General features: G+C 50.6%; 11 protein-coding genes across 11 annotated transcripts; 6 read left to right on the top strand and 5 right to left on the bottom strand.

The window, feature by feature from the left end:
* Position 1: 1 nt before the first annotated feature.
* Positions 2-774, bottom strand: BDV14DRAFT_170115 (uncharacterized protein). The gene has a single exon (XM_073768151.1). It carries the CDS (start codon positions 691-693, stop codon positions 121-123), a length of 573 nt encoding a protein of 190 aa, XP_073630107.1. The 5' UTR covers positions 694-774; the 3' UTR covers positions 2-120.
* A 1,128-nt stretch (positions 775-1,902) lies between these two features.
* On the top strand, positions 1,903-3,052 carry BDV14DRAFT_198240 (Deuterolysin metalloprotease family-domain-containing protein; the record flags this gene model as incomplete). The annotated part of the gene is made up of 3 exons (XM_073772877.1): positions 1,903-2,128; positions 2,179-2,982; positions 3,033-3,052. The coding sequence occupies 3 exons, from the start codon at positions 1,903-1,905 to the stop codon at positions 3,050-3,052; spliced, it is 1,050 nt and encodes a 349-aa protein (XP_073630106.1).
* BDV14DRAFT_170114 (aminoglycoside phosphotransferase family protein) lies at positions 2,955-4,305 on the bottom strand. Its single transcript, XM_073768150.1, has 2 exons — positions 3,033-4,305; positions 2,955-2,982 (listed from the first exon to the last, which is right to left on the bottom strand). The coding sequence occupies exon 1, from the start codon at positions 4,245-4,247 to the stop codon at positions 3,363-3,365; it is 885 nt and encodes a 294-aa protein (XP_073630105.1). The 5' UTR covers positions 4,248-4,305; the 3' UTR covers positions 2,955-2,982; positions 3,033-3,362.
* Positions 4,306-5,020: 715 nt separating this feature from the next.
* BDV14DRAFT_198238 (uncharacterized protein) lies at positions 5,021-5,578 on the top strand (the record flags this gene model as incomplete). Its single annotated transcript, XM_073772876.1, has 1 exon — positions 5,021-5,578. The coding sequence occupies one exon, from the start codon at positions 5,021-5,023 to the stop codon at positions 5,576-5,578; it is 558 nt and encodes a 185-aa protein (XP_073630104.1).
* Positions 5,579-6,320: 742 nt separating this feature from the next.
* BDV14DRAFT_198237 (GABA permease) lies at positions 6,321-8,188 on the top strand (the record flags this gene model as incomplete). The annotated part of the gene is made up of 7 exons (XM_073772875.1): positions 6,321-6,473; positions 6,533-6,717; positions 6,773-6,852; positions 6,911-6,921; positions 6,973-7,339; positions 7,401-7,792; positions 7,829-8,188. 7 exons carry the CDS (start codon positions 6,321-6,323, stop codon positions 8,186-8,188), a joined length of 1,548 nt encoding a protein of 515 aa, XP_073630103.1.
* Positions 8,189-8,218: 30 nt separating this feature from the next.
* BDV14DRAFT_170111 (GNAT family N-acetyltransferase) lies at positions 8,219-9,122 on the bottom strand. Its single transcript, XM_073768149.1, has 4 exons — positions 9,061-9,122; positions 8,717-9,012; positions 8,555-8,669; positions 8,219-8,508 (listed from the first exon to the last, which is right to left on the bottom strand). The coding sequence occupies exons 1-4, from the start codon at positions 9,089-9,091 to the stop codon at positions 8,261-8,263; spliced, it is 690 nt and encodes a 229-aa protein (XP_073630102.1). The 5' UTR covers positions 9,092-9,122; the 3' UTR covers positions 8,219-8,260.
* Positions 9,123-9,838: 716 nt separating this feature from the next.
* BDV14DRAFT_198235 (uncharacterized protein) lies at positions 9,839-10,709 on the top strand (the record flags this gene model as incomplete). Its single annotated transcript, XM_073772874.1, has 2 exons — positions 9,839-10,307; positions 10,390-10,709. 2 exons carry the CDS (start codon positions 9,839-9,841, stop codon positions 10,707-10,709), a joined length of 789 nt encoding a protein of 262 aa, XP_073630101.1.
* Positions 10,710-11,739: 1,030 nt separating this feature from the next.
* Positions 11,740-13,155, top strand: BDV14DRAFT_198234 (uncharacterized protein; the record flags this gene model as incomplete). Its single annotated transcript, XM_073772873.1, has 2 exons — positions 11,740-12,235; positions 12,302-13,155. 2 exons carry the CDS (start codon positions 11,740-11,742, stop codon positions 13,153-13,155), a joined length of 1,350 nt encoding a protein of 449 aa, XP_073630100.1.
* A 254-nt stretch (positions 13,156-13,409) lies between these two features.
* On the bottom strand, positions 13,410-15,723 carry BDV14DRAFT_198233 (nucleobase cation symporter-1 family protein; the record flags this gene model as incomplete). Its single annotated transcript, XM_073772872.1, has 11 exons — positions 13,410-13,696; positions 13,766-13,920; positions 14,010-14,087; positions 14,153-14,268; positions 14,349-14,733; positions 14,797-14,980; positions 15,039-15,140; positions 15,189-15,306; positions 15,358-15,455; positions 15,505-15,608; positions 15,680-15,723. The coding sequence occupies 11 exons, from the start codon at positions 15,721-15,723 to the stop codon at positions 13,410-13,412; spliced, it is 1,671 nt and encodes a 556-aa protein (XP_073630099.1).
* A 519-nt stretch (positions 15,724-16,242) lies between these two features.
* BDV14DRAFT_198232 (NADP-dependent oxidoreductase domain-containing protein) lies at positions 16,243-17,492 on the top strand (the record flags this gene model as incomplete). Its single annotated transcript, XM_073772871.1, has 5 exons — positions 16,243-16,703; positions 16,778-16,910; positions 16,965-16,984; positions 17,052-17,216; positions 17,294-17,492. The coding sequence occupies 5 exons, from the start codon at positions 16,243-16,245 to the stop codon at positions 17,490-17,492; spliced, it is 978 nt and encodes a 325-aa protein (XP_073630098.1).
* Positions 17,493-17,727: 235 nt separating this feature from the next.
* Positions 17,728-18,947, bottom strand: BDV14DRAFT_170109 (isopenicillin N synthase family dioxygenase). The gene is made up of 2 exons (XM_073768148.1): positions 18,662-18,947; positions 17,728-18,603 (listed from the first exon to the last, which is right to left on the bottom strand). The coding sequence occupies exons 1-2, from the start codon at positions 18,839-18,841 to the stop codon at positions 17,764-17,766; spliced, it is 1,020 nt and encodes a 339-aa protein (XP_073630097.1). The 5' UTR covers positions 18,842-18,947; the 3' UTR covers positions 17,728-17,763.
* Positions 18,948-19,117: the final 170 nt, after the last annotated feature.

Below are 19,117 nucleotides of genomic sequence, written 5' to 3'. Positions count from 1 at the left end.
ACATGCACTTGGTGTGTTGCACAGCATAAGCTTGTATTCGGAAAATATATTCTATCACATGAAGACCAGAACCATCTGACACCAGCGACACATCAGAAGGCCCAGAGCATCATCTGCTGACTATTTCAAGTCGCTTGAAGTATCTTCAAAACTGATGGGGACAACATTGGATAGGAAGTCCCCTCGTTCAGCCCCCGTCAATTTTGCAAGGTCGTCACCTGGGACTTCTTCAAGGACCTTGTTCCAAATAGCTTGCCACCGCCCCTTTGCTTGAATGGTATACCGTTTCCCCTCCGCAAGGGGGACGAGAGGAACCTTGATTTCAGTATCGATTGTTTTGCCAGCGGGGATCTGAACAAAGTCCTCCAAAGGTGGGGGTAGTTGTCGCGCAAACTTGATCGAGTCCAGTGTCACGACCTCGTCGGTGTCTGCGTTACGAATCTCAAATACACCGAGGATACCAGCTTTGGGGTCAAGAATCGATCCCCAGTGTAGGAGAGTAACAGGGGCGTCTGCGTTGTTGGCGACCGTCACTTGAACAGACAAAGGAATGGGCGGGGTGAAGGAGGCAGGGATGGTGGGAGACTTGACTTGCACCTCCAGGGCAGGGACCGAAGTAGACTCAGTAGCCATTGTAGACAAAAGATAGAAAAGGACTCCTGCGAAGAGGATAGAAAGGACTCGCAAAAGCATTCCTTATCTTGGGAAGATGAGTTGTCGAGGAAAGTGCGATGCTGCTGACTCGAGACTTGCAGGCAGTGCAGTGCAGTTAATGAACCCCGCCGGACCCTCAGCCTTGTTAATTGTTTAATTTAATCTACTAAGTAAGCTACGTGATCCATCGGCACCCTCCGACAGACTAGTCCAATCACCGTACCTATTGGCTGATAACTCCTACCAGCTTTAGGTCTAGACCCCCCTCTGTATGGATTCTGCCCCTTTCCGTGCAGATCTGCAGCGCGGCCACTGCCGCTGGGAGTTGGACTCGAATCTCAGGGTTTGCCAATCACACGATCACTGCGGGGGATGCACTGCCGCTAGTCTTGATTGAAGAGTCTTGGGTTGCATCTCTATACTCGCCCAGGCGCTACTGATACTCCGTGATTAATCTGAGGGCGGAGCGCGAAGCACCAGCAAGCATTGTGGCTGCTCACGCATGGCTTCTGCAACTGCAGTCCATTCTCTGACGACCATGTCTATCATTCTGACATACATATTCTAGGTGACCGTTGGATGTACCTTGTGTCACAGCAGCAGTTCATGCTTGGGAATAAAGTTCCAATTGTCTGTGCAGCGTCCACAAGGTAACACTGATAAGCCATGTCCTCCTGCGCCAACGCACTACCCCTCTGCACAGAGTGTTCTAGCGCTCGCCAAGTCTGCTACCCCCACGGCGGAGGATATCGTCAGGCACACTGGCCCTATCGGATGGGCACGCTGGTGTTTCCGGCCTCGACAACGTTTTCGAGAACACTCCGAAGGCTGTCTCGCGCAGGGCTCATGCAGGGATATGTTGATAACAAGAAGATTGTGGCTTGAAGGGGTTGCATGGTGCCAGCGGTTGGACGCGGACAAGTCCCCTTATCAAGAGGTGGCGTTACAGGCAAGGATCGCTACTGGGTAGACCCTGGAATAGCTTCATATATTCCCAGAACGACAATTCACTTGGCGCTGCGAGACGGCTGCAAAATACTACCTTCTGCTTTGGTCGTTGTCCCCGAGGCATCATGTAGACTGCTTATGGAGGTATCTATACAGTCCTAATGGGGAAGAGAACAGGACTTTGTTGCGCTGGCAAAACTATAAAGGCCTTGTGCAACCCCGTCGAAGTCTTGATATTCTCATCATCATCCAGCATCATCTTCCCACATCATTACTTCCAGCCTTCTGCCAATCTTCATCATGAAGTTCATCACTCCCGTTGCTCTCCTGGCTATGCTCCAGGCTGCCGCTGCCTCCCCTGTCGAGAAGACCAGCACCTCTGGCCTCCAGGTCACTCTGTCCCAGGTTGACAACACCAAGGTCAAGGCCGTTGTCCAGAACACTGGCAGCGAGGAGGTCACCTTTGTCCACCTGAACTTCTTCAAGGATGCTTCTCCCGTCAAGAAGGTCTCCCTTTTCCGCGAGAGTATGAATGTCACCTTCTCACATATCAGTAAGATATACTAACAAAGACAGACAACGAGCTTGAGTTCCAAGGCATCAAGTACCGCGTCAAGACCACTGATCTCTCCGACGATGCCTTGACCTCGCTCGCCCCCGGCGCCACCCTCGAGGACGTCTTCGACATTGCCTCCACCAGCGACCTCTCCGAAGGAGGCTCCATCACCCTTCGCTCCGAGGGTGTCGTCCCCCTCGTCACCGAGAACAACGTCACCGGCTCGCTCCCCTTCACCTCCAACGAGCTAACCATCACCGTCGATGGCGCCGAAGCCGCTAAAGTCGCCAACGTCGCTGTCCTCGACAAGCGCACCCGCATCGCCAGCTGCTCCGGCTCCCGCAGCACAGCCCTGCAGACGGCCCTCCGCAACACCGTCTCGCTCGCCAACGCCGCCGCCTCCGCCGCTCGCAGCGGTGGTTCCCGGTTCACGACTTTCTTCAAGAGTGATAGCACTTCAACCCGCAACACCGTCGCCGCGCGCTTCAGCGCCGTTGCCTCCGAGGCCTCGTCCACCTCCTCCGGCTCAACCACCTACTACTGCACCGATGCCTACGGGTACTGCAGCTCCAACGTCCTTGCTTGGACTCTTCCCGCCTACAACATCATTGCCAACTGCGAGCTCTACTACTCTTACCTTCCGGCCCTGACGAGCTCCTGTTACGCCCAGGACCAGGCCACCACCACCCTGCACGAGTTTACTCACGCCCCTGGTGTCTACAGCCCTGGTACCGATGACTATGCTTACGGGTACTCTGCTTCCGTTGCGCTCTCTGCTAGCCAGGCTCTGCTTAACGCGGACTCCTATGCTCTTTTCGCCAACGGTATGTATCTTTCTTGACTCCCGTTGAGGATATTTGCTAATATGTTACAGCTGTCAACCTTGGCTGCTAAGCGGGATTTTGAAGATGTCAATAACAGGGTTGATGTGGAGGTGATGGGATATTTTGAATGAGAGGAGGAGAAGGATGGTGTTATGTATGAACATAAATATCGACGAGACTGATCTGTGCCTCTCTCCGGTGTACATAGCATATAGGGTAGAATGGAATGGCTTATATAAGTATCCTTACAGCTAAAGTCCCCTAGTCAGGAAATCCACATTACCATCACGCTGGCTTGTCACAACTCCCTTGATGAAACACCGAACAAAACCAGAAGCCATAAAAATGGAAGGAAAAAACTATACGCTATCAAACAATAACTAAAACAACACTCTCCTCGCAGCATTAATCCCACTAAGATCCCACTTTCTAGGAGCTGTCTTCTCCATCCATTTCGGCCAATCTCCTCTCAGACTCGGTCTTAAGATCTGTGCATACTCCCAATAGTCCGGATACCAGCCCGCAGCTTCCCAGTCAACGATTCCTGTAACCTTTCCAGCGTCATCAACCATGATGTTTCTCGGTGCAATATCAGCGTGCGTGAAGACCATTTGCGACGAGCGGGGAAGCATATCAGGGAGTTCATGCTCATAGCGCCGACCCGCGAAATGGAGATACCGTTCGTAAATCCGGTCGCGGACGTCTTGATCTGTTTTTAGAGGTCTTGGTGGGTCTTGTAGGTCTTCGAAGAACACGTCTAATGTGGGGGACCCGTCGACTGTAGATTGGGCGAGACCCTTGAACTCCGGGGGGCAGGGTATAGCACGGAGCTGATTAACAAAATCCCACGTTTGGCGACAGACGGACTCCTTTGTTTCATCGTCTAGAGAATCCCACTTTAGCTCTAGTCGCTCCCCAGAGACCAAACCCATCTCGATATGGCCGTGATCAGGCCAAAACCTTGCGTAATACATTTCGGGCGCCAGAGACGGACAGTGTTTGAAGGCGATCTTCATAGCGTCGGCCTCTGTGGATTTGACTGATATGCCGAATTTCGAGACAAAGGACATGTCGTTCTCGACTACCACGCGACCCATTTGTCTGCCGAGAACGCGAATAAACTCCTGGCCTGGTGCTAGCTTGAGAACATCTTCAGGCCCGGAGATGTGTGGGGCGGGGTAAAGGGTGTTGCCAATCTTGACATATTTGGCCCCGTCATGGAGGTGTTTTGTCGCAAAGGGGATTCCTTCCGAAAGATCCCCCATCTTTGCAGTAGTTGTCTGGATGAAGATGCTTGGGTGACGGAGAGGGTGAGTTGAAAGACCGTAGGAGAGTAGAGGTCGTCATCGGCTTTGTCCGCCAGTCCGGCTTTGTTGGCCCGTGCCCGTGTCTGCCTTAGCGCCTGCCAAGCCTCAAGCGGCTCTCAGAAGCGCCGCCTGTCACGCAGTGATCCATATCCAAGTACCTAGGCTGCTTTCTAGGCGCCGGTATGGTCCTCGTGATCCGCCAGTGGAGGCTCTCCTGGCTATGGAAGCGCTGGTCTACGTCTATCTTTAAGCCTCTGCCAGTCAATCCTTCTCTAACAAGCCGGCAGTGATGCCTACCTAAGACTCATTGGATTGCATTCACTGAACTGACTCGCTGCACCTGAGAAGATGAATATCACCTACGTCAGGCGGCTAAGTATTCTGCGAATGAGTACACCGGAAGCCATGTTATAGACTCGATCACGGCCTTTGGCGCGTGTTGTGCGGCTGCGAGCATCCGACAAGGCAACATCGTCATTGAACTCAGGCGTGCCTGCCTATCAGGTATCAGCTCGGGGATCTCTAACATAAATAGCCCCTCGCTGTCCGTGATTCGATTAAAATAGTCATTAACCAGAAGCCCATCACAAAAAAATCTCATCTTATTCAACAGCTCGTGTCTCCTTTCTTTCACTTAGGCTACGCAAACCAAATCAGAAGTGAGCAACTCTCATTTGACCTCTACAGTACAGTGGCGCTGACCTTATCTTCCATCGCAGTTATACACCGAGATGGCGGATTACCCAACTGCAAGTACGCCCATACAGGTCAGGGGATTGAGAGAAGTGTGCGAAGTTAACGGTCGTCGTTTCTCTAGGTTGAGAGGCACTCAGCAATGGATTGAGGCGGCTCCGCGTACTGGGTCGCCGCCATCCGCCCCGTCTACCCCATCTGCCGGTCTCTACCTTTCACTTGTCCATCAGCAACAGGGAGAAGGGGAACCGTATCACTGGTCCCTTTTTGTTGCGGAGGAGGGCGAGCCTGGTTGGATTTATCAGGTCAAGGGAGACGCCGAGTTCATGCGACATGAGCATTCACCACGTCAAATCAATATTATCAACTCGGCGTCCTTCCTAAATATCTACAACTTAACAACAATCACCGAGCAGCAGGCCACAGTTGTCAGGGAGATTGCAACAAGCGAAGCACCACCCCGCGCCCCCAATCGACAATCCGTTACTGAAAATTGCCAAGGCTGGACTGTCCGGGTCATTGGCAAGTTAGTGGCTAGAGGCATCGTACCAGCTGGAAAGCTTGACATGGCAAAAACCATGATGCAACCAGTCTGAGGAATGCAAAATCACGCCTTTGTCACTCCGCTCTCTTCGCTATTCGACACCAAATACCACACGTCAGTGCCAGGGATGTCCCAGAGTCAGAGGCATGGAAGGCTGTCACGATGTTGTTCATTTTGTTTCCCGCGAATCCCGTGTCCAGTTTTGTTCCTCAATCCTCAATTTTTACATTCGTACTTATTGTTGTTATTCCTGCATCCTCCCTGTGTAGTTAGTCTAGTTTTTAGAAGCTAGTTATAAGTTACCTTTCGTCGGCTTTACTATACACATAAATCCGAATATCGCTAAGCACCTTGCCAACGAATCGCAACTTGGCCAGGCGTTCAATAAAGATCAAATATTGCTATGAGGCATGGGAGGCTGACACTACCGCTTCAACGTCGAAAGCATGTCTCGTTTTACCTAGGTCTACAGAATGGCGGATATCCGATATATATGTTTCCTTGTACTTATATGTCTAAAACCCCACTCAAGGCCATCTAAGCACTCTATTTGGCCATGGATGATTCCTCATACAGAAAAAGCACATACTTGTTTCCTTGCTCATGGAGAAATAATCCGGAGCCATCCTGGCTCACGACTGGAGTGAAATAATCCGGATGGCGCGTATAATAACATATAGAACCCAGCGTCGGGTACTTTTATCCACAGTCTGGACCTACTACTGCACCTCTATTATTCACATCAACACTCTTCTGTCTTCACCAAGGTACGGCAGAGGTTTTGTATAGGAGATATGGACGGCCGTGGGCAGAGGATAGAAGTTCAGAGAACTAGCTCGAGCTCCAGCTACTCTGTTGATGGCCACGATGCCGGCCAGGAGCGAGAACGCAACCTGAACCTGCCAGGAGATCCAGAATTAGGGTCCCGGGAGAAGCAGAGACTAGACGTACGTACTCAGAGTCCTTCTAAATTCTAAGGAAGTATGAGAACCCTGACCGGACCCAGAGATATCTCGGCTTCATCGCCTCTCTCGCATTCTCAGCAACATTGCTCGCGTCATGGGAAGCTACTGGCGGGGGTCTACTAGCCGGACTTTATAACGGTGGACCGTCAGCGATCGTATATGGGCTTGTTGTCAGCATCGTCGGCAACTTGACGATTGCGTTGTCCTTGGCAGAGCTCGCTTCTGTGTATGAATCTGGACCGCAACAACTCGCAGAATACCCAAACTGATCGTTGCTCCAGGCATCCGACGGCAGGTGCTCAGTATCACTGGACATTTGTCCTTGCACCACGCTGGCCTCGCTTCTTTAGTTTTTTTCAAGGTGAGTGCCCTCCAAAATACGAGTACCAGTGGTGTCGCTGATTTTGTATCCGCTGTAGGATGGATCACTGTCAGCACCCTTCCCAAGCTCCTTCTCCATGCGCGCTAATCGAAGAAACAGGTCTTCTCCTGGTCCGCCCTAGTCTGCATAGCCCCCTTCTTCATTGGAACGCAAATAGAGGGAATGCTCAAGCTCGCCGACCCCTCATACAAAGTCCACGGATGGCGAAGTACGTTGCTGATGTGGGCTGTCTCTATCATCCCGATTATAGTGAATGTCTTCGCGAGGCGGGTCCTAGGCGTCATTGAGATCGTTGCGGGCGTGCTTCATATTGTCCTCCTGCCAATTATCATTGGCATTGTCAGTAATGCACCGAGGAATAACGATGTTTTCGTGTGGGATAATTTCGTCAAGGGGTTTAGTGGTTGGGAGAATCCAGGCGTCGTATTTTCGATCGGGCTTTTGGGTGTTATTACGCCCTTGGTCGGTGCGTACAGTATCCTCCCCCCTACTACTCAACCACAGAACCACCAAAACTAACCTGTCAGGCATCGACGGCATAATCCACATGTCCGAAGAAATCAAAAACGCCAAAACCTCCGTCCCGCGCGCCATGATCTGGGGCACAATCATAAACGGTCTCATGGCCCTCGGATACGCAATCGCAATCCTCTACTTCATGGGCAGCTACGCCGAAGCCCTAATGACACCAACCGGATACCCGATCATTGAAATAGCGTACCATGCAACAGGGTCCAAGGCAATGACGTACATGCTTATGGCAGGTGGAATCGTACCCGGGTGGATAGCATTCTTCAATGGTCTTGCGTCGGTAACGAGGCTTACGTGGGCGTTTGCGAGGGATAACGGGTTGCCGTTCTCAGATTTCTTTGTGAAGGTTGATGAGAGGCTCAGGGTTCCAGTTCGGGCGTTGGGATTGGTAAGTTCTTGGATTTTTATACTGTCGTTTATGCAGACAGGGTCGACGGCGGCGTTTAATGCGATCTTGTCGTTGAGTACGTTAGGTCTATACATTTCGTATTTGTTACCATTGCTGTTTCTGGTTCTTGCGAGGGTTACCAAGAGCGGGAGGGGTGTTCCTAGGGGTGCGTTTAGTATGGGGAGGTTGGGGCTTCCGGTCAATCTTGTTGCCATCTTGTTTGCGACATACTTTACGATTTTCCTCCCTTTCCCGCCAACATTACCTGTGACCGACGAGAATATGAACTTCTCAGGACCGGTGTTGGGATTCATCATGCTCGTTTCCATTATCGATTGGGTCTTTCGGGGCCGCCATAAGTGGACCGGACCTACGACGCGATACCCTCGGGAATGAGAGCGATTGATAATTATGTATATCGATAAGCTGGCAAATTTTAACAATAGACACAGACTTGCATTTATTTTCTCAGACAATTAAGTCACGCTTTGTTGATGGCCACCATACCATCGCCCATAGTGTCACTCCTGCCCCTTCGTGGTACATCGTCCCGTCCGTAGCAGCTTTGCCCTCGCCGATTGTGATCTCTTCAGCCTGCTCAAATCCCAACGATAGATAGAGGTCTCTGGATCGCGCAGTTGTCGCCTCCAACCATATCGGTCGTTCGTTCGCCCAGGCTATTTCCTTGTAAGACTCCATAAGAGCACTCGCTAAACCTGTAGCAACTCAGTAGTGGATCTCCAGTGGTGATAAGAGCACTACCTTTCCCTTGATGTTCAGCCTCAGTCCCAATCGCAAAGACGTAGTAGTGTTCCTGATCCCCTAACACCCTCTTTTTCGCTGCGTGAATCGGCCGGCTGTAATCGCCAAGCATGCGCTACCAGAGTCAGGCTCACACTCCACATCGGAGGAGGAAGGACGAACAATACACCCCGAAATCCCAATCCGCCAAAGCGTCCCTAGGAACCCTATTGCAGAAGGTATAATCGTCCATGGACTATCGACCGATCTCCCCGGGGGCAATATAACAGCGACCGACTTCCACCCGTCCGCTTCCGAGATTACGCCCCCATTAAGAAGCGCCGCTCGAAGCAAACCGCGCCAGTATGGTTGGAGGTACCGTAGGAAATCTTCGTCGTTTAGGTTGCATAACATGTATCGAAGGATTGGATCTTCATCGAAGACGCGACCGAGGAGGTTCGAGGCTGGGTCAAGGCGTTCTGTAACCGTCAGCATAAAAGCGGGAAAGAGGGAGTAGGGGTACGTACCCCAGTAGCCGACTGTGATAGTCGGAGGCATGGAGATGGAGATGGGGATGCATAGGATGAGAGTACTGAGAAGTTGTCGCGGTGATCTGGGAATTTTATCGTAGACTTTTGTTCAGGTGGCGTGGTTGAAGGTTGATGGCAGAAGTCACGTTGCCGGGGTTCCAGGCCGGGGGTAGCCCTACCTTCCGTCTCAGGACTCTTCAATATTCACTTTCAGGGAAAGTGCGACCCAGGTTACGGCTCGAGGGAGCTTTGAGACTTAGAAGGTTCTTTGGGTACAGCTTTCAGTCTTCGACATTCATTCTTAGCTACATCAGTTTATCACCTTTCGTGTATATGGGATACTGCGAGGCTCGACTGAAGAACAGAACCACTCCAAATGTTCGCTAAACCGATCAATGATACTAGCATTTGGAACCAATAAATTAAGCTCTTTATCGTTTCATAATCGGCTACATCAGAGAGCAAATATGGCTTCACTGCCTCAGTGAGGATGGAAAGGAATCGCCTCTTGGTGAATTGACCTCAGGGCAGACTCGCTCTTAATGTGCCTATTGTTAGTTGGCTCTTATGAATAGCTGACCCCCCAATCAAGGGTTAAGATGCTCATTGTTAGAGGTCTACATGAAAAGTGAGTTGACAAAAAGGGCCATATCCTCTCGTTGACATGTTCTGTTTGCATGTTTCACCTCTGAGGTGTATGTCCTTATATAATTGTCGTTGGTTTCTACTTCTCTTCTGACCTTCCTCATGTATCACCATTATCTCTATCAACATCATGGATAGCAATCAACCACGACAGCTAACCCTCCTTCCAGTGGAGAGGATAAGGCACATACTTGACAGTCTTAGGCCAGACACTGCCTCGCTGTCTAGGATATCTCGTACCTGCCATTTTCTCTACGATGTCGCCCTGCCCCTTCTCCATCGCGACATTGCCATCGGCAACCATCAGGAGTCCACATACCAGCGGATACTGGAGGCAGACCCAGAGCTGGAGACATACGTCAAGTCTTTCAATATTCATTATCGCCTCACGGCAACGATATCTCTATATACACATGGTTCCTTCCCATGTTTTGTGGACCTTGTCCCAACGATCGCAAAATTTGACAGTCTCGAAATGCTTACCATCAAAGGCTGCGGCTACCACTGCTCCCCGAAGCAGTATACGGTTTACCAGCAGACTTTCCACAGCCTCTTCGCGAACGCAGGAAATGAAGACATCCTCAGCAACCTGCAGACCCGTAAGTTCTGGTCAACAATAACTATCCGTGTACTTGACTGACTCGTATGTTTACTCTAGTGGAACTCAACCTCGGGCATCAGGAGCCAGAATCCACAGTTTCAAGGTCCACGACGAACTCATCTGGAGCTTCCCATTGCAAAACCTCAAGCTTTACAGCTGCGATCGTTCATCTAGCGCATTGATCAATATGCTTGCCATTCCTCAGGCTCTCAAAAGTCTCACGTTCAAAGGAATGCCGCTGGGTTCGCGACTACCGCTGTACCTCGAGGTCGTACGCCAGCCGTACGTTCATGGAATAGAGCAGCAGGCAGAGTCATTGCATACGCTAGACATCGACTTCTGGAGCACATCGAGCTACCGCGGTGACCCCATCAGCCTGTTCAAGTTGACCGCCCTTTAAAACACTCACCATCAGGAATGAAGCTCTGTACGGCGGCAAGAGCTACTCCCTCCCATTGTCGGAGCTGAACCTCCCTCCCAACCTGCAAGACATTACCCTCTGGTGGGCAGAGCGGTCGGTCACAGCACGAACCAAGTATAACTGTATCGAGGATCTCATGGCCTGGATTTGCAGAGGATATCTCAAAAGCCTAAAGACTGTCACCTGGTTAACCCCGAAGAATCTTGACTTGCCCGAGGACTGGTTCGTTGCGGATGGGGTTGCTGTTACTTGGAGGCATTATGAAGGTGAGCCGAGGTTTCCTTCGCGATGCTGTTGTTGTAGGTTTCGGCTTTCGCCTTTTATTATGTCCTTTATGGAGGGGATTTAGATGGATACTGCATGTTCGGTTGTTCTGGCCACGACTCACAACCCATGTCCAACAAGTCTCTCGCTTGACAATGCGATATTCTGCAGTCATATCAGTCTGGTATTGATCGAAATTTACTGTCAAAATAATTTACAGCCACTCTCTTTATGTGTCTAAATTGGCCATCTGTTTTTGGTCCTGTAGAAGGTTCGGTTGTCGCCTCCAAGCTGTGTTAGTGCAGGCCTGACTCAATATCCGTTCGCATCTTGCAGCCCTCAAGCTCTTATAATGAAGGTCTCCATGGGAGACATGGGAGCTGGATGAGTAAGAGCCCCCAAGGCAGCCTTAACCCCTTATTCCAATATCCATATCAAGCTAACGTACGGAAAGGGCCCCCGTTACTCTCATGCTGGACAGAGCAAAGTGTTATGAATTCACTTCACCAGCCAACGGGCAACACTTACATGCAAACAAAATTTCTTTCACTTCATTCACGTTATAATCAATACACAATGGTCAAATTCAGCTTTTGGTATCTTCATAACACAAGGCAAACCAATCTCTTTCCCTCCTACTTTCCTTTTTCAGTCAGCTATTACCCACCACCTTCCTTCCCTCTCCTCCCACCAGAACCGAATCTTTCAGTAACACCTCTGCTCAGTCGCAAATTATTTTCTCGCAATGGCCCAAACAAGAGCCAGCACCCGGAATAAAGCTCGCGATCTCATTCTAGCAAATCTGCCTCGCGCCTTCCCCGTCCGCACCCTGCTCTCGCTCCCCGCTGCTATCCAAATCAAAATCATTCTCTATCTCGACCAATACAGTCTCACTCAATTCCTCCGCACCTGCTGGTACCTTCAAAACCTCGGCACGCCACTGCTATACAGATATGTGACATTCAAACCATCCAGAGGCCTAGATTTTGTGCGTTCGCTTGGCGGGAATCGGACCTTGCACCAGTTCATTGAGGCACTGACTGTTCATGATCACCACACTGCCGATACGCGCTATTCGCAGATTCTGGCGACAACGGCCATGCACCTGCGGAACCTAAAGCATCTCAAGATAAAATGTTGTTTTACAACGATGGAATGGGTGAGTCCTCAGGATGTAGCGGCGCAAAACAGGCTTTATGTTGAGACACTGAGGGCACCGTTTCTGGATAGGTTGATGAGTTGTATGTTTCTGTTCCCCTTCCCCGTCTCTTACATATGTCAGTAGCTAAATGTTCGTCTCTATGTAGTGGAAATCGGCCTCTCTCAAACAGACCCCTGGGATATGGCAGCCCGCGAATGCATTTTTCGGCATCCAACCCTTCGAAAGCTCTGCGTGGTCGGCTGTTCAATGCGCGACTTCCACTCCTTCACGCCCGTAATGCACCACCAGACTCCGCTTCAATATCTCCGTTTTCTCTGCTGCGACATTGGGCCCGCTACACTCGCAAAGATCGTCTCTGTTCCTCACGCGCTACAAAAGTTCATCATGATGGGTTCAAGGCAAGATGGGGAGGTTCAATTCGCAGACGCAAATGCAGCTTTGTACATCGAGGCGCTCAAGCCACAGGGTCATTCGCTTACGCACATCTATATCGGGTTCTGGTTCCTCAATCCGTTGAAGTCCAGCACATTGGATTTTTCGCACTTTGGCAAGTTGGAAGAGATTATCTTTACGCCATACGTCCTTGCTCACCAACGTGCTGGAAGCCCAGCTCATGTTAACCTCCTTCCGCTCATCGCGCCCAATACCCCGTTTCCGGCATCTTTAAAGGTTCTGGGGCTATATCACTTGAATCCAAAGACCCTCTCAGCGACAGAAACAATCCTTAAGGCGACGCTGTCGAGACTTGTTCATTCCCGTGCCCTACCGAATTTGACCACCGTTGCGCTGTTTACGCCGTACTTTATGGAGGTGCCCTCTGCGACGGCTGCGGAGAGTAGTCTAGACTTTTTGCAAAACTATGCTTTGCCAACTCCGTGGGATCCGGCTATACTTGGGCACGTTGCGGTGAAGCGGGTTAGGATCACCGTTATGAAAGGCTTCCCGCTTGATTGTGAGTGTTCGGATTATCATATGGGGAGAGTTGTTTTGAAGTCATGACCGGTTCAATTGGATGTGCTTGGGTATGATTTTGCTGCATTGGGCGTTTTGGTATTTGGAGTTGGGCACTTTCGATTACGTTTTCTTGGGATACATAGACGCATGGAGGGATGTTACTTTTGTATACTCCCCTGCGTTGAACCGAATGCACGATACTTTTATCATCAATATTGTCCAACCGTAAAGCCGAGCCCTATCTCGAAACGATACTTTTAACCAAGCAACGCACTTCCCGCATAACCAATACACATCTCTCAAACAACAGAAACATCCATCCCCTTCGTATCCTTCTGACCCTGCACAGATCTCCCCTCACTACTACCAACATCCCCATCATCCCCCTTCGGAACCCCATGGATAACCCCCTCCTCCTCAACAAACGGCCCTTCATCACGTACACCTTCAACAGGGAAGAAGTAATTCAACACCCAGAAGATAAGGAAACTCATCGCCAACCCAACGAGAAATGTCAGATTGTAGAGTCTCGTCCAACCCGTCCATTTGGGATCGTCCCATGCGTTTACTGTTGCCGCGAGACCAGCTGCACACACAATCCATCCCGTCAGTATGTATTCCTTCAAGAATTGAGAAAGGATAATAGGGGGCATACGTAGTAAAGGCCACATCCCCCCCGTAAAAGCCGCAAAAGCGCGCCAATTCACCCCATCGCGGAACCAGTAGATGCTTGTGCTGTCGCCGCGGTAGAGGTGGGACAGGTTCAACTTGTGTCGGCGGACGAGGTGGTAGTCTGCTAGCATGAGACCGCTGCATAGCCAAGGAGGAGAGGTTAGTTTGGCTATGAATGTGGTTTGAGGGAGGGAGGGAGGGACGTTTGGGTGGTGTGGAGGACGTACGTTGCAGGCGCCATGAAGACGCCGAACCCGCTGAGCACAGAGAGGAATTTGTCGGCTGTTGAGATGAGTTGCCATGGTCTGTACAGAAGAAGTCGTTAATCTCATAGGGGTTAAGGAGAGTAAAGAGAGAGTGTGAAGCATACTGCGTTGCAATCCCAATAATAGCCATGATATACCCCCCGCGAACGATATTGATGTACTTCGGCCATAATCCGGCGAGATCCATGCCGCAGCTGACGCTATTAAGCACGACGCTGATCTATATACCGTTAGTATGAATCCCAATCTATACAAATTCTCCAAGAGAATGCAAAGACCAAGGAAGTAAAAGGAGCATACCGAAAACTGACTCGCAACCATCCCCAAACTCGCAAAAAACACCCCCGCCCTCACCCCCGAACTATCCCCATAAAAGCTCTGCATGCTCGCCAATAAATAAATCGGATTCCACTGCAACTCGCCGCCCATAATCTTATTACTCGCGGACGTAACCACGATTCCAATTGTGGCTGTTACTGCAATTGTAACGGGGCAAGCGACGAGCTGTGAGAGCGTTGGTGCGTATCGACGCTTCGAGTATCGCACCCAGTCGGATTGGCCTAGAGTTCCGGAACCCCAGGAGCCGAGAATGGCGGTTATGCCGAACATGAATGCCCAGCCAGTGTTTGGGGCGGTGCCGGGTTCGTGGAAGAGGTTCCCTGGGCCGTGGGCTTGGGAGACGGCCCTGCAGATAACATGTTAGAAGAGGCGGGATCTTGGTAGATGGATGAGGAGGGAGGGAGCATACCAAATCAATATCCCAAAACAAGACCCACAGAACAGCACAAAACACACGAAGAACGGAACCTGCAGTTTCTCGGGCTTGATAAGGACTGCCGGGACGAAGCCGAACATCCAGATTACGAGGCCAATGAAGTCGTTTGTTTGTAGGTGCGAGCTTTCGGCGAAGTAGTTTTTCATGTGGGCGAAGCCTAGTTGCTATCAGGAATATTGACCAAATCAGTAGAGAGGTAGAGACGAAGGGCATACCTGGGATAATTGCCCCAATCATGACCCGCGTAGCTTGTCCTCCCCAGAAAGCTTGCATGCCAAACCACATGCAGGAGACAAATGTTCGAAGGATGACTGGGACTGGTCCTTGTCAGTTACAGTCTTGAATATCTGGCGTGATAGACGTACAGTATGACCCCCTCATCCCCCAGGAGAACCGACTCGAGACCGTAAAACCGATATGATGGACTTCACCCATCCACCCGCAGACTACGGCAAGAAGGCCGGAGATGAATCCACCCAGTATCTACCTTATCATCAGTCCCTCCTCTCGGCCTGTTGTAGGATGATAACTTACAACAACCCCAATAGCCTGCTGCGGACTCAACCCGAACGAAAGAAGTGTGCTCCCCGTTGACCATGCTGAAATGCAAGATCCGGAGACAGTCCAGTAGCCTTCCCTGTCAGCACCTTCTCATACAAGCGGTGAAAGGTAGAGACGAACCAAAGTACGACCAAACCCCATACGTCCTCCGCTCAGGTGGAATGGGGATCAAATCCCGATTACACCATGTTGTATTCTTGTATCCTGCGTCTTCGTCGACGGGGCTGATGAAGATGGGTTAGTCGGTGTGTCCTGCATCCAATGTGGCAAAAGGGTAAGGGTAGGTAGAACGTACCATTGAAGCCGCCGCTTGATATCTGGCCAGGACCACGAGGGCATATTGATGATTGTCTCTGCCTACTTTCCCTAGGTTATGCAAATGAAATGCGCATTCAATGCAACTCCGGGTTCAGAAACGTGGTTGTCTCCGCTCCTTTGGTCTAGAGGTTCGGGGTATACACCGCGAAGCTGGAGTATTTAGAAGACCCCGCTTATCGTGTAACCAGCTTCTGCAGAAGGCTATTGGGTGGTTTCTTGTTCAGATCATGATGCCTGAGTCGTTATCATCCGTTGAAACTAGAATGGGGTGTTTCCTAGTCTTGAGCTATCAAGTTGGCCGATCAACTCCTGCAGTTGGAGTCATCCCTAGATAACCAATCCTATATTGGCATAGTGCCGCAAGGGGCAGTGATAAAGAATTTTGAGTTGGAGAGCCGAGGCCTTGTTCTTATCATGATCGGTAAACTGGAGATTAGTTGGCCGACATCAATTTTTGGAGTTGGAGTCGAGTTGGAGATATTGATGCCGTTCATGAAACGCGAATAGGGAGTATCTATTATAGAGACGCCTATATGCATCATGTTGCCGAGCCTAACCAACCCTCTCTCCGTCAAGCCATCTAAGCTAGCAGATACCATGCCAACCAACCTAACTCAAAGAACATACTCCCTCCCCCACGGCACAGGCACAATTCCAGCCATCGGCCTCGGAACATGGCAATCCAACGACCCTAATACAACCCGCACAGCCGTATCCCACGCCTTGAAGTCTGGGTACAGACACATCGACACGGCGCTCAACTACGGAAACGAAGCCGCGGTCGGTGCTGGAATACGGGACTCTGGCGTCCCCAGAGAGGAGATATGGGTTACCACCAAGCTGGATAATCATTGGCATCATCGTGCTCGGGAGGGATTGGAGTCTTCACTCAGAAGCTTGGGGATGGATTATGTCGATTTGTTCCTGGTTCATTTTCCTTGTTCGACTGATCCTGAGGATCGATCAAAGTGTTTGGAGGGGTGGGATTTTGTGAAAACTTGGTATGTACCATCCTTTCCAGCTTCGTTTCCTGGAATGAGGGTGGTATAGGGAGTGCTAATGAGGTGTTGTTCAGGCAAGATATGCAAAAACTCCTCGGCACAGGCAAAGCGCGGAACATCGGCGTTTCCAATTTTCAGATTACACATTTGGAAAGACTACTCAGCGACCCCTCCTGCAAAGTCATTCCTGCTGTGAATCAGATTGAGGTACGTCCCTAACATTCAATTTCACGTCGTCTAGCACTGACAAAGTCCCTCTAGCTGCACCCTTACAACCCCTCGTGTGCATCTCCTCTACCTAAACCCCCAAATATTTTCACGCAGCATCTCTGACAATTCTGGATACAGCCCAAAACTCCTCTCCTACTGCACCTCAAAAGGAATCCACGTCACCGCATACTCCTGTCTAGGCGGGCACATCGACTCGCCCATAAACAGGACTACGAATCTCCTCGACGACTCAACGATCACGCGTACAGCGGAGGGAAAGAACAAAACGCCTGCTCAAATTGTGTACGGCCCTCCATTTCCGTCCCTCCGCCCTTTACTCTTAGGAAAATATCATTTACTGATACTTGGGATGGTTGCAGGCTCATGTGGAACATCCAGCGCGGCGTCAGTGTGATACCGAAGAGCGTTACGCCTGGCAGGATTGAGAATAATTTTGACCTTGATGGGTGGGAACTGAGCGACGATGAGATGGACCAGATTAATTCGATTAAGACGAGGGCGAAGGTTGTTGGTGATGCTTGGATGCCGATAAGGGTTTTTGATGGGAGTGATGAGTAGACGTGAACTATTAGATTTAGGTTTCTGGGCAATCTTGGTAATTACGTGCCTGCTATGGAAGTAGAACGTTATGACCTAAAGCCGATCCCCTACTTCCCAAAAGGGTCACTTTAGATGTTAGATACTTCTCTCGGTATCTCAGATTGCACTTTCAAATCAGTCTATGGGATGAAACTCGGATCCATGATGATTGTAGCAAAAAAGAGAAAAGTAAAAAGTCTGGGGATTCTAAGCAGGGCAGTAAATCATCATTCCATTGGTAAATACAGAATCAGTACGTAGCATTCATCCTCATAGCAATATACTCCCTTGGCGTAATAGACTCATACATCTTTGGCCTCCCCTCCCCTTGACAAGTAGGCAAGCACTCAATAACCCGATCCCGATCGGGACTCACAAAGTACGGTATCGAATACCTGGGCCTGGTCATCTTTCCCTTTTTCTCTCCCCCGGCATCGACCTCAACCAGCGGCGGCGCCCGAACACGATGCATGGTTGACTTGAGCTCATGGTTACTCCACCGCATCAACAAGTCCCCGATATTCACGACTGCCGTGCCTGGGATATAAGGCGCCGGATTGAACTTGTTCTTCTCGTGGATTTCCTCGACTTCGAGCCCGCCGACTTCATCTTGGAAGAGGATGGTCATTGTTCCGAAGTCTGTATGTGCTGCGATGCGCTCCGCTTGTCCGGTTGTCAAGAGTTCTTCTTCGACGGGTGGATAGTGTAGCAGGCGGCACTGGTTCGTGCGGTCTTGATGGTAGTCGAGGAAGAAGCTCTCCTTTAGCCCCATACCAAGCGCAATAAGTCTAAGCAGCAACGTTTCGAGACTAGAGCAAGTGCTGAAAAACGATGCGAAAAATCCCCTGAACCCAGGGAGTGATTCCTCAGGAATCCAGATATTGCGCATATACTCGTCGTTCTCGTTGCCTATCTCGAAGGACTCTTTGATGTCTGGTGTTTTGCGGCGCTCAGCGATCCCGTCGCTGTCAAAGACCATCTGCACAACTTTCTCGCGACCGATCCCGCTGTAGCCCCGGTGGTACCAGCCCTCTGGGGGGTGGGGGGCTTTGTTCTTTTCTGTGGAGGGGAGGGCGAAGAATTTCGAGCTCTATACACCATTTATATTAGCGGAATGCGGGAAATCAGGGTGATCAAGTCGGTAATACCCAGCTGAAGGCCTCGTCGACAAGGTCCTGCGGTACGCCATGGTTCTTTATGTATGCGAAGCCGACATGCTTGAATGCTTGATAGACTTCATGCGCGACTTTGCTGAGCTCCTCCTGTCCGCCGGTGCGCGCGGGCTCCAGGTCGATGATGGGGATACTTGGCGATGTGATGCCGACCATGTTTGATATCTGTCCTTACATCAACTAGTCGATTAGACGACGTTGGTTATCTTCTAGGTCTTTATCTCGACGCGAGGCACGTTTGTCGATATCGCATGCTCTGTCTTAGTTGGAGACAGCCGTTGATATGCGCTGGGAATGCTATTGGCCTGGTATGGTGCGATATGGAGTAATGAGGGGACACAGAAGCGCAGGTCGCGCAGTTGGCCGATCTGATCGGGGAACTTTGACGGCGAAATCAACCCCGCCTGATAAGCAATGTCTCCAACTACTCCG

The sequence above is a fragment of the Aspergillus stella-maris genome, assembly GCF_047715825.1.
Source record: "Aspergillus stella-maris strain CBS 113639 unplaced genomic scaffold BDV14scaffold_15, whole genome shotgun sequence".
Taxonomy (NCBI): Eukaryota; Fungi; Ascomycota; class Eurotiomycetes; order Eurotiales; family Aspergillaceae; genus Aspergillus; species Aspergillus stella-maris.
This window is presented reverse-complemented; position numbering and strand designations above follow the sequence as displayed.